Source organism: Lethenteron reissneri, chromosome 27 (genome assembly GCF_015708825.2).
Source record: "Lethenteron reissneri isolate LAM-NWPU_2019-01 chromosome 27, ASM1570882v1, whole genome shotgun sequence".
In the NCBI taxonomy this organism is placed as follows: domain Eukaryota; kingdom Metazoa; phylum Chordata; class Hyperoartia; order Petromyzontiformes; family Petromyzontidae; genus Lethenteron; species Lethenteron reissneri.
Genome location: NC_083805.1, coordinates 1,216,857 through 1,230,203, shown reverse-complemented (window position 1 = coordinate 1,230,203; position 13,347 = coordinate 1,216,857). Strand labels below are relative to the sequence as shown.

General features: G+C 53.8%; 1 protein-coding gene across 2 annotated transcripts in view; it reads left to right on the top strand.

Annotated features, from left to right (window-relative positions):
- The first annotated feature begins 4,987 nt into the window (after window positions 1-4,987).
- LOC133348281 (sarcoplasmic/endoplasmic reticulum calcium ATPase 2) overlaps window positions 4,988-13,347 on the top strand; it is a 38,632-nt gene continuing 30,272 nt past the window's right edge. Inside the window, exons 1-3 of one of the 2 annotated variants that reach the window (XM_061561010.1) lie at window positions 4,988-5,778; window positions 10,394-10,411; window positions 11,563-11,645. In XM_061561010.1, the coding sequence (XP_061416994.1) occupies window positions 5,661-5,778; window positions 10,394-10,411; window positions 11,563-11,645 (219 nt within the window). In that variant the 5' untranslated portion in view covers window positions 4,988-5,660. The remainder of the gene's footprint in view (window positions 5,779-10,393; window positions 10,412-11,562; window positions 11,646-13,347) is intronic. The other variant, XM_061561011.1, reaches the window with a different exon arrangement.

The window sequence follows — 13,347 nt, the reverse complement described above, 5'->3', positions numbered from 1 at the left end:
CACGTGTCTGCGTGTATATTTGTATTGTTTAACGTGTGTATCCAGTACGTGTGTACGAGTGTCTGTTGCGTGTGTCCGTCAAGCGCGTGCACGTGTGGTGTAATCTTAATTATGGAGCTTTCGTGACTGCAGGAATTATTCTTTGGTTCTTTCGGTTAAGTCACGTCTAAAGATAAAATAATAAATTAAAATAAAAGCATATTACGACGTTTCGATTGCAACACAAGCAATCATCATCAGGCAAAAAAGAAATAGCAACAAAAATCTAACTAGAAAACTATAGACAGACATACAAGCAGACAGACATCACAAGGACACACCGAGAGAGGACACATATCGGCACAAAGAGAGGGGTCGTTTCTGTGACGGTCCCTTAAATATAGAGAGGGGGGCAGGGACGGAGAGAGGGAGGTGGCAGAGAAAATTAGCATATCAATGAGTGGACGGCAAAGTGCTGCTGCTGCGCAAGTAAGATGAGATACGTATTCAACCAGGCTATGCGTTAATTGTGTGTTGACCGACTCTCTGTGTTGTATTACATCACATTTCGATATTTTGCGAGGTTATTTAATTTTAGTGTGCCTTTCTCCTAATTTACAAGCTTGCGTGCCGTGCCACATCGTCATCTTACTTGCGCAGCAGCAGCACTTTGCCGTCCACTCATTGATATGCTAATTTTCTCTGCCCCCTCCCTCTCTCCGTCCCTGCCCCCCTCTCTATATTTAAGGGACCGTCACGTGTGGTGTCTTTGTCAATGTGTCTGTGCGCGTGCCCTATGAAGAACAGCCATTGCCTGAAACGTCACCTATGCTTTGCCTTTGAAGACACACAGTGTTGCTGACGAATGTGTCGAGTCACGTGTTCATTGTGCCTGTGCACCACTGCAAACGCAGTATCAGAAAAAATTACGTGTGCACATGTTTGTGTGTTTATACGCACATACGGTACGTGGTGCTGGCCACCCACCCCCTCGTGTGCCAGTGCCGGCCTTCATAGATGCTACTCTGCTAACAGCACTTGCCCCAACAGTCGGTTAAGGCTGTACAGCGGATATTTTTCTTTGTACGTTTGAGAGCGGTGGCGCAGTGATCAGCGCGCTGGTCAACAAATCCTGCCACCTAAGTTCGATATCTTGGGGGGGGGGGGGGGGGGGACGGGCTTGTGTGGGTGTCTTTGCCGTGTGTCTTTGTGTCGTGTCTCTGTGATTAAGAGCAAGGTCATTTGTTTTGGAATGGGTTCACACGCAAGGGGCCCTTAGCCGGCTCCTCTGCATGTCCCCGATTCTCCAAATAAACACCTGCCTCTCCATACCTGCATTACTCTCTCTGACCCTACAACACTGGGGACTGATGCACCGCCCCCACCCCTGGGTAGGTGGGGGGGGTTATCCCATCTGTCCCATAATCTGCTCTCATCTCAGCGTCAAAGCCTCAAGTCGACGCCGAGCTGTCGATTCTTCACGATAACATCACCCGCAATGGTCACGTGTCGTCGTCAGTTCACGTATTGGTGCAGTAGCCACCAGACATCTGTTTCGGTATGAATGCAACTTATGGTCGTAATTGTGCGACGATCGCTCTGGAAGCGATCTGCCCGGGCCCACTCGGCCTACACGGAGTGTATTACTTCACCTTAATTCGTGTTTTTGCAGCGTCTTCGTCTTCTCAGCTGACGCTGTTGTTTTTGCTCCGATTCTTTGGCGCTTTGTGTTGCTTTTGGTGACCCAGGCCACGATTGACACTTGAGTTCTGAGCTGGCTAAACAAATATGCCCTGCAAAAGAGTTGTCGCTGCATGTTAAAATAGTAACAGTTCTGGAATCTGAAATAAAGTGAATCAAGTGGAAAACAAATGTAGATGTGTGTGCAGTCGTTGGTGACGAGGCTGCGACCACCAACTCACTGGGCTTGAGAAATCCGGTTCAATCATGGAAGGCTCAAACGCGGATTCCAACCGAGACGTCTCAGCAGTACCGGCTTGGTGTATCTGACACGGCCATTATAAACCCTACAAGCCTCCCGGCCACATCTCTGTCTCTCTCCTGAATTGGATGTTTTTGTTTTAATGCAGGGCTGGAATACGACGGCCATCTCTTGACATTCCTAAGGAGCCGTGCGGTGTAGACATGGTAGCGACACGTGGTGCGCTCGTGCTGCGGCTGCTGAGCATCACGTGGGCTCAGCGAGCAAGAACGGTGCTGGGGATTTTGGGGCCCCACTTACCCCAATCGGGTTTTTGGGACCCCACTCATCCCAGAAGTAATGTTGTGTTCCCCACTCAACTTAACAGGGCTTGTGAGATCTCCCTCCAACCACCCCAATTGGGCTATTGACACCCCACTCACCTCAATAGGGCTTTTGGCACCCACGCTCACCCAAATAGGGCTTCTGAGACCCCCCCCCTGCCCATTCACCTCAAAACGGCTTTTAAGAGCCAACTCTTCCCAGTGGTACTTTTGGGATTTGTGATCCCATGCAGTGGGGATTTAGGGATCCCACTCACCCCATTAGTGTGTGCACGTGTTGCATTTTTCTCTCACTGTGACACGTGTCTGGGGAGGGGGTTGTGGTTGGAAAGAGAGGGGGCCAGGATTAGGGTGATGGCGGTGGTGGCTGTGGTCCACAGAGAGATACACACACACACACACATCTCTGGACTCAGGACAAAAATACATTAATGAGCCCCTTTCACACCACGGGACCCCCAGAACATCCCTCCAGGTCCCCAAAACAGCGCACGAGGCCCTGGGAAACCACGGGGCACCTGCCACGATGGCCCAGGTGGTCGCGGCGCTGGTCGCGTTGGTGGTGGTGATCGTGGAAAGTGAAGGTGGTGGCAGTGGTTGCAGTGGCGGTTGTTGTGATGGAAGTGGCAGTACCGGTGGTGGATATGGTGGTGCTAGTGGCGGTGGTTATTGATGGTGGTGCTGCTGATGTTAGTCATGGTGGTGGTAATGATGGCAGTGGAGGTAGTGGTGTTGATCGAGTTCGATTCCCGCTCACGGCCAACACCAGTGACAGCTGTCAGAGCCGGTCCTGGGCCTCCTCCTAGGTTGACTCAGCCTGAAATGAGTACCTGGCGCGGTGTGTATACATCGCCACAAGGGAGATAAAGGCGGCCAGACATGGTGTTGGCCACCCACCCCCTCGTGTGCCGTTCAGGCTTTCATAGATGTTCGCTAACAGCACTTGCCCCATCGGTCAGACCTCCGATGAGCACGATCGGATGCGTACGGTGCGAAAACAGTTCAATCTACATAGATACAGTACATAGTCTGTTAAGGCCGGAAGATCTTTGTCTTTGTGAGTCGAGGTAGCAGTGGGGGTAGTATTGGTGATGCAATATTAAGCCCTCGCTGATACGCTGTAAGAACCAGTAATCGTTATCTTGTCGGTACAAATGACTCACTCTTATCTTGTCAATAGCAGGCTGAAGCTTCGGTACTGCGATACGTTAGCCAACACTGCAGTTGCATCGCTGTTGGCTGTGAACTTCTTCAGTTTCACACTCGCGTGGGACAGCCCGGGGCACGCAGCCGAGGTGTGTAGTAGGTAAAAGATAATAATAATAATACAGTCGTAGGTACACGATAATAATACTACGATAAGCGTTTCCTTTGTTTATCACGGAAAGTTTCACTGAGTCTGAAGTCTCTTTTCACAGAAGGATCCTGCTATACTCATTGGGGAGATGTTGGCCAATAGCATGAAATGAGAGCTCAGCCTCGGGTGGTAGGAGATCCGAGAACCTGCTGGGTGACTACGCAGCCTCCCATCCAAGCACGATCCAGACTCAGCCCTGCTGGGTGACTACGCAGCCTCCCATCCAAGCACGATCCAGACTCAGCCCTGCTGGGTGACTACGCAGCCTCCCATCCAAGCACGATCCAGACTCAGCCCTGCTGGGTGACTACGCAGCCTCCCATCCGAGCACGATCCAGACTCAGCCCTGCTGGGTGACTACGCAGCCTCCCATCCAAGCACGATCCAGACTCAGCCCTGCTGGGTGACTACGCAGCCTCCCATCCGAGCACGATCCAGACTCAGCCCTGCTGGGTGACCCACGCTGTCTTCCATCCGAGCACGATCCAGGCTGAGCCCTGCTGGGCTTCTGAGATCTGACCACAGCGGGCGCGTCCAGGGAGATAGATGTGCTCCTCCGTCCGTCGCCCCTGCTCTTATTGTCGCTAACATCAATGGTGGCGACGGTTTGAGGAGGTATCCTTCATCCAGCAGTGGATTGGCCATGGCTGCTGATGATTCCAAATGTGACGATGAACAGCACGGACCCCCAACAGTGTATTGCCGGATTATAAACATAAACAGTTGGGGATGCGTCTTGTGATCCGGTAGGTGCTTCGGTGTGCATGTGGCCAGATTCGCGTCACTTCATCTCCACGCGGCACGTTCTCTAAATCCGGAAAGTAAGACGCACCGCACACGTGTCGCCGTTCTTCCTCGCATCGTGCCCGGATTATAAGACGCACCCAACACGGCGAGACAAATCTGACTTGAAGATTTCGTGACTGCAGGAATTCATATTCTTTGGGTCATTCGGTAAAGTCACGTAGATAGGTTGAAAGAAAAAAACAAAAACCGACGACGTTTCGATCGCCACACAAGCGGCCGTCATCAGGAAAAGGGGTCTCTTGTGTTGCGATCGAAACGTCGTAGTTTTTGTTATTTTCTTTGAACCTATCGACGCGACTTTACCGAAAGACCCAAACAATACGAGACAAATCTGGCCACGCGTTATGGGTGCGTCTTACATTCCGGTGCGTCTTACATTCCGGTGAACCTACAATGGGCTGGTGGGGTGGGGGTTGAGAAGAAAGGAGGGGGGGGAATAGTGGGGGAGGGGAGGGGCCTACTGCACCCCCCCCTATCCTGCACCCCCCCCCTAACGGTTGCTGACGTACCCCCACGTGATGGCCTCCTCGACCAATCGCGAGCTTCCACATTCGGGCGGCCGCTGTGGGCGCCAGGCATAACTAGCGGAGCTCCGAGCGGCATCCTCCTCCTCCTCCACGCAGCCCGCCCGCCGCGTGACGCCTCGCGTCCACCACCACCACATCCACCTCCTTCGTCCTCCTTCGTCGTCCCGCAGCAGCTGCTACAGCAGCACTACCACCAGCGGCACCACCTGCGCTCCCCGCCCGCTCTAAGCTTGCCAAGCGCTGTCGCCGTTCCCAAGCCGAGGACGCGCCCCGCGCCGTCGTCGTCGTCATCGGCGGCGTCTCCTCTAGCGGCCGGCGGCACAGGGAGAGAGGGGAGGGAGGGAGCGAGAGATCAGTGGCTGGCGAGGTGTGGCTGGCAGTGGCGTGCGGTAATTGAGATCTATCCAGTCGGCCTCTCTTTTATTTGATTGTCACGGTAATTGTAACAGCAGCAGCAGAGGAGGCGGTGGGCGGCGAGGTGGGTGGGGGGTAGCTAACAGTGGCGTTCGTAATCGTTAACCCTGAAAGAGAGCGAAGAGAATCTCACACGGGGTCACGAAGAGGAGTCCACGTGTAGCCGCTTCCAGCCAGAGCGAGAGAGAGAGAGAGAGACAGACGGTCACATACACAGAGAGACACCGAGAGAGACACCGATCCAGTCGGCCAGCAGAGAGACTTGAGATCGAGGCCGCGACCCCGGGGCCGCGCACACGAAGCACCCCACCATGGAGAACGGGCACGGCAAGACGGTGGAGGAGGTCTTCACCTTCTTTGGCGTCAACGAGAGCACCGGCCTGAGCCCCGACCAGGTGAAGAGGGCCCGGGACAAGTACGGCCCCAACGGTGAGTGGAGGAGTGCGACTCGCCTCGAATCCCCGGCGGATTCTCTCTCTATCCTTCGGGGAGCCCTCAATCCCCACTGGATCTCCCCGTGTTCTCGGTGGGCCTCCAGTATCCACAATGGGTTGTTCCCTGTACCCCCAGTAGATCCACCCACGAAGATCTTGGATGGTTTCATTTTCTACCGCCATTGATTCATGGGTGTTTTTCCCTTTCTTTCAGAGTATCCGTGGTAGACGCTGTCCAAACCCTCCTCCCAGTTTGTATCCCCGTTGGGTTGGGGTCCCCTTTTCCCCCATGGAAATCCCAATCTCTGCGGATGAATGAATGGAGGGGACCCTCATTGCAGCCGTGCTGTGTTCTCGCTTGTTCCGCAAAGCCGCACATCCATCTGCCAGTAAGACCGCAATGGGAGACTTGCTGGAACATTCGTGAACCGTGTCGGGTTACCAAATATCTCCACGGTCTTGTCACAATCCCTCAATTTCGGACTTTGTACCCCTCGTATATCCCTGCCGACTGGCCCGGGCCCTCTCTCCCTTGTTAAGTCTGTGTCCGGGTCTGTGCTGGTGGACCCTGTCCAACCCCAATCTCAGGCCCCCTCATACCTCCTGGGGCCCCGGTCTTCAACACGGGTGGCCGGTTACAGAACCACGCCGCGTGTTGAGTAGCACGGCTTTGTGTCACGTTGTGTGTGGGGGGGGGGGCACGGCGTGTAATGTGTCTCTCTCTCGGTGTCGCCGTGTGGATCTGTGCCGCGGCGAGGGAGAAAATAACCACGCGGCGGTGTCTCGTGTCACGAGCCACTAAATTACTAAAACCTCGCTGACAGAGCCTGTCCGAGAGCCCCCTCCCATCACACATCTCTCTCTCCCTGCGGGTTGGGGGGGGGGCCTGATCAGTCAGTCAGTCATGGCTCTCTGGCTCTACTCACCCATTCACTGCCCTTCCAAGACCTCCTGAAATCCTCTTAGGCGGAGGATGCCCTCTCGGTCTTCGTCTACGTCCCCGACCCCGGTAAGGGGAGGTGGTGGGGGGCTTTTGTTGTCGCCTTGTGCCTCCGAGGGGCAACAACACCAATGAAGCGTCAGGAATGTCATCGTCTCCCATCACGACTCCGGAGCCCCCCCCCCATCCCCGTAGTGCCGCCCAGACTCAAGCCCCCCCCCCCCTCACCGACCCCCTTTGTCTCCCTTGTTCCCCGTCTAATTCCTCTTGTAGCATTCGTCCTATTCTGGATTCCCGTGTGCCCCTCCATGCCCCCTCGCGTCTCCTCGTCCCCAGGGCCCCGACCCCTCCTCCCTGGCCTCGCATCCCGAATCGTCTCCCTCGTGTACGCCCGGCGCAGACATTAGAGTTCCCACTACGGGTTGGCATCGCGAGTGCTCTGCTCCGAGTTTCATTGGTCGCCTCGGACCCCACGTGACGGCGGGCGACGAATTGGCGTCGGCCGTGCGGCGCGGCGCGCGCATCTGCGCTGGGAAGTTTGTGCGGCGCTGCCAATTCATTCGCATAATGGCCGAACCGGCGCCTCGCCACCTCGCTCACCACTACCTTGCCTCACCACCACCTCACTCGCCTCACTCCCCTCACCACCACCTCACTCACCACTACCTTGCCTCACCACCACCTCACTCACCTCACCCCCTCACCACCACCTCACTCACCACCACCTCACCACCACCTCACTCACCTCACTCCCCTCACCACCACCTCACTCACCTCGCCTCACCTCACCCCACCACCACCACCTCACTCACCTCACTCACCACTACCTTGCCTCACCACCACCTCACTCACCTCACTCCCCTCACCACCTCACCCACCTCACCACCACCTCACCCACCTCACTCACCACCACCTTACTCCCCTCACCACCACCTCACTCACCACCACCTCACCACCACCTCACTCACCTCACTCGCCTCACCACCTCACTCACCTCACTCGCCTCACCACCTCACTCACCACCACCTCACCACCTCACTCACCACCACCTCACCCACCTCACTCACCTCACTCGCCTCACCACCTCACTCGCCTCACCACCACCTCACCACCACCTCACCACCACCTCACCACCACCTCACCCACCTCACTCACCACCACCTCACCACCACCTCACCACCACCTCACCCACCTCACTCACCACCACCTCACCACCTCACTCACCACCACCTCACTCGCCTCACCACCACCTCACCACCACCTCACCACCACCTCACCACCACCTCACCACCACCTCACCACCACCTCACCACCACCTCACCCACCTCACTCACCACCACCTCACCACCTCACTCACCACCACCTCACTCGCCTCACCACCACCTCACCACCACCTCACCACCACCTCACCACCACCTCACCCACCTCACTCACCACCACCTCACCACCTCACTCACCACCACCTCACCACCACCTCACTCACCTCACCACCTCACTCACCTCACCACCTCACTCACCACCACCTCACTCACCACCACCTCACTCCCCTCACCACCACCACCTCACTCACCTCGCCTCACCTCACTCGCTTCACCATGCCATCTCACTCACTTCGCCTCACCACCCCACTCACCACCACCACCTCACTCACCTCACCCACCTCACCACCTCACTCACCATGCCATCTCACTCACCTCACTCCCCTCACCACCACCTCACTCACCACCACCTTACTCACTCACCTCACCACCTCACTCACCATGCCATCTCACTCACTTCGCCTCACCACCCCACTCACCACCACCACCTCACTCACCTCACCCCCCTCACCACCACCTCACTCACCACCTCACTCACCATGCCATCTCACTCCACTCACCTCGCCTCACTCACCTCACCACCACCTCGCTCACCATGCCACCTCACTTCACTCACCTCACTCACCTCACCACCTCACCTCCCCTCACCACCTCACTCACCTTGCCATCTCACGCACCTCACCTCACCACCTCACTCACCACCTCACTCACCTCACCACCACCTCACCTCACTCACCTCACTACCACCTCGCTCCCCTCACCATCTCACTCACCATGCCACCTCACTCACCTCACCACCTCGCCTCACCAACACCTCACTCACCTCACTCCCCTTCTAGCATCTTACACCATCCCTCATCTCACTGCTCCACACCTCTTTACTCACCTCCGCATCGCCTTCCCTCACCAAATCGCCCCTCTCTCCCTAATAACTCCCAACGGCACCTCATTCTTGAAACCTCAACTCACCTTCATCTAACACATCACAACACCTCCTCGATTATACCTCGCCTCTCTCCATGTGCCCCATTGTTCCTCAGCTCCTTCACCCATTTACAAGCCGCACGATCCACTCCCCACACCACCACCCCTTGACACCTCTTCCTCGCACCTAACGCCCATACCACCTTGACACCACCTTGACATCGCCTCACTCCCCACACCACCTCACAGCTCTTTACATCTCTTCACTGCTCTCATCACTCTGCACCTCCTCACGCTTGACACTACTACCCCAAACACTCTGAACACCCATTAAGCCCACACCACAAAACCGTGCCTGTGCGTGACTTGAGCCAATACACTGTGCACGTATATTACTTGCTGCATCAATTATTTAGATAATCACTACGCTGCACAGGACTTGCTGGAGACAGGTCTTGTTGCTTAGCAATGTTGCGGTACAACTTGGCACAGACGTGTACCTAGGCCGTAGTCTGGGCCGGCCATAACCAATATTCACCTTTTACTGGGCATACACTTCGGACTGGTGAGCCATGCAATAAGCATGCACTAAGCATGGCTCACTGTAAATCCCTTACTGTATACATGGCACACAAGAATTAGCGACGTACCACTTTACTTGTGGTACTGCGTACACCACGTAAATGTACAAAGTATCGTCAATTAAAATCCCAAGCACCCACACGGCATGGGGAGGCCTTCATCCAGCAGTGGAGTGACAAAGGGCTGCATGTGTACACCGTGCATTTAGCGTGTCTGCAGCTTGATGTGTACATCATTCATTGGCCCCGGTTTACTGCATTAGCCAAGCGCTGGAAGTTTACACGAACCGCCGCCGCATTAAGAGATGGAGGCCGAGCCTGCCCGTGACCTTTAAGCTGCGTGTTCATCAGTAAGTGGCTGTGCGTCCAGCGTTAAGCGACTGTGTACATTACCTCATGGGTCCAGCATTCCACATGGGTCCATCACTGCTTGTGGCCTCCTTATGCCTGCTTTACGCATTGAGTGACATTACAAAATGTGGGCAATATCAGATGATGATGATCATGACAACTTGGGTGGTTGGCCATTTGACTCTTTTATCCCCAGTCTCTTGCAACAACTTGAATGGAACCCTTCAGCACTGTGACCTGTAGCTGCTAAAGAGGTGCATGCTGCTAGGCCACATCAAGCACCTGTGTTTAGCTTCATCTACATGAATGTGTTTGTGTCCACAAGGCAACCTGGGGTCCTGTCAGGGCCCTGTCACTCTTGTTCTGAACCCCCACGCGGTGAGTCTGGTTTATGGCAGAATGCCAGTGTTGTCTGGTTCTTACAAATTGACTAAAATGTGCCCCTTTTCCCCCTCTTTCTCCCATGTGCTCGTCGGAAACTTGTCGTGGAAACAGAGCTACCAGCGGAAGAAGGTAATTACCGCATACTGCGTGATTACCTCGCGGGAGCGTACACATTGTATATTTGCAAATCACTTTCAAGCGAAATAGAATTACTCTCCGCTGCCCACTTGCGTGCTCGCGTAGGTAATGTGCGTACATCATACCGTCTTGCGAAATGGACGAAGAAGCTCTTACAATAATTAATGCCGAGTCATCGACGTACAGTATACATTGAAAAAAGTAATTGCTTGAGGTCTGCAAGGATAATTTTATTACCCGCCCTTTTAGACTGATGTTCGCTGTATTTTTTTTTATTATCAGCATCTTTGTTATAAGTCCAGCTACTGCAACGGCCCTTCCTGCATGTGAACGTTCGATGTTAATGGGTTGATGCGATGCTCTACTTTAGTTCCTTTTCCCGCGGTGTTAAATCAACTGCATTTGAACATGCCAAATATGTTTTCACTCGCAAGACTCTTAAATCCAGCCTGCGGGATAACTTTGTGTAATTGTCCATAATACAGTTTTATTTTTTTGGGTTAGATCGCGTAAATAGCATAATGGTAGCATTTGCTGCGGTGAACTCTGCACACCAGGCACGTATGGACATACGCCGCAGTCTGGGCTGGCCATAACCAATATTCATATTTTACTGGGCATACACTTTGGACTGGTGAGCCATGCAATAAGCCAAAAAACCTGTATTATGGATGATATTGGTCGCGAAAGCCTACATGTTTTAGGTAATTGTAGTCGTAGTCCTTTAGTACATTTTGGTATTCGCAACATTACAGAGCAAGGCTCTCACAAAGGTGTGAAGTTTTGCATTCAAGTATGGTCTTCCTGTGTGGGGGGTAATGTTGCTCTTTGGTTTTACTCAGTTAAGTAATTTGAGTAATTCAAATTCTAACCGTGACACTGTGGCACATTGCCTTATTTTTTATTAACAACATCACAATCTTGAATGTTCACTGTGAAGCGGACTGGTTAACGCCGCTCGCAGCTTTAAACTGGGTGACCACCGGGCACGAATTGGGAACCTCTGCAGACGTACTGCCGCTCGCCCTCGCGATCGCCCGCAGTTGCATTTTCTTTTGAGATGCTGAGCGAAGTGCGCGTGCGGTGTGCCCGCGTGCGGAATCGCATGCTGATGTGATTGTGATGGTGGTTTGCCCTGACAGGCAAGTCCCTCTGGGAACTCGTGATGGAGCAGTTTGAAGACCTCCTGGTCAGAATCCTGCTTCTGGCGGCCTGCATTTCCTTTGTGAGTATTTTTGGGCACTGGCGGGGTGGGTGGTTATCGAAAGTGCGTTGGTGGGATTAGTCCAACCCTGAAGTACGGCCCGTGATGCTACAGGACCAGGTGTGGGGGTGGAGCTATTTGCCAATCTAAGAACAGCACGGTCGGAGTGTGCGATGCTTGGCACGTGTCTACCCTCACCTCGCACTCACTGTGAGGACGTCCTTGGCAAGACGCACCAGAGGCATGTAAGGTTGCCATTTTGAGTCGCGCTTTTGATGTGGTTATTGTTACGCAACCACCTGTCAATTGCACACTCGTCCCCCTCGTTCAGCAGCTGCTGTTCCAGGTTCGTCGCTTTTGTCTTTTTTTATGCGCTGAACTTTGAACCGCAGCGAGCGGGGGGACTGCGAGTGCCGTGGTGCTTCTGGCAGAATTGGTGGCGGCGTTTGGCTTGCAACCCTCCGCTCACTTAAAAGTTCCAAACCATATTAGGACATTGACCTTCATACAGCTAGACATATTTATAACTGTCCTTGATCCACAGTGGTGGGCTTTAAAAGACTCTCCGTGGCAAGTGTTGCTGCCCAAAGGTATTGATCTGGAGTTTAAAAGGCGACCACTGCCTGCTGTTCCCGTGTCGTTGTTTTGGAAAAAGCGCGCTGGTGACGTTCATGAACCCTCTTAAAGTGGTGATGTTATATATTTTTTTACTACTTGTCGTTTTCAACAGTAATTCCTTTCTGCCGAACCATTCAAAATTGCAAACGTACATCGAGTCTACGCTATTTATAGATGAATGTGCGTAGGTGGCGTACGAGTGTACGCTCGTGAGCGGCAAGACTAAATGGCCCAGTCCTTCTGCGCATTCACGGCAAAAATCATTGGCTGCTTCTCTGCGGTCGTTCATATCCATGACACAGGCACAGTGCAGCATGTACAGTCGTGCGTTATCCTTTCTCACGGGGCGCGCGGACACAAAGGACAGGCAATGACGCGCCGCCTGGCTGCTGTCTCTCGATATGGTTTGAGCAGCGGATGGGCAGAGATAGACAGATGCGCGCCGGGGGTAATGTGCGATTGCCCGGGTCGAGCCCGTTGATCCCTGCTTATGTAGACGTCCAAGCGTTGTACAAACTGTGGGCTCGGGTGTCCATGCCGCTCGTGCCACACTTGACGCGGGGAGGACACATGGGAAATGGAGGCATGGCAGCACTTGCCAGCCCGCTCGGTCACCCTGGCCTGCAGCTGTCGCTTACTGAAGGAGGGTGATGTGTGGGACGGGCAAGAGGTGATGCGTGAAGGGGGGGGGGGCTGTTAGGTGCTGCCCAGAAACAACAGCTGTTTGTTTTGGGGGATTAATGTGCATGGTTGGCAGGGTGGGTGTGCAGGGGGAATGAAGTTGCTCCAGGATGCTGGCAGCTTGTGCTTTTGTACTGTGGACCGACAAGTCCTTTTCACGTGTAAAGTGATCAGAAGCCCAGCTAGTTACTGTGTACAATGAGTGAAAGTTGCAAACGTACTTATTAACTTGATTCTTGTGGGTGGTGCGGGTGTTGGTTCTTGTGGCGGGGGAGGGCTAACTTCCCTTTTGCGCAAGACATGCCAAGGCCAAGCAGAAAAAGTTGCATCGTATGCTTACATAAACAATAATTACGTAACAAGTTGAAATAATGAAATATGTGGATTACATATGTATACAGTAATCCTCAACCCCATTTTTTAT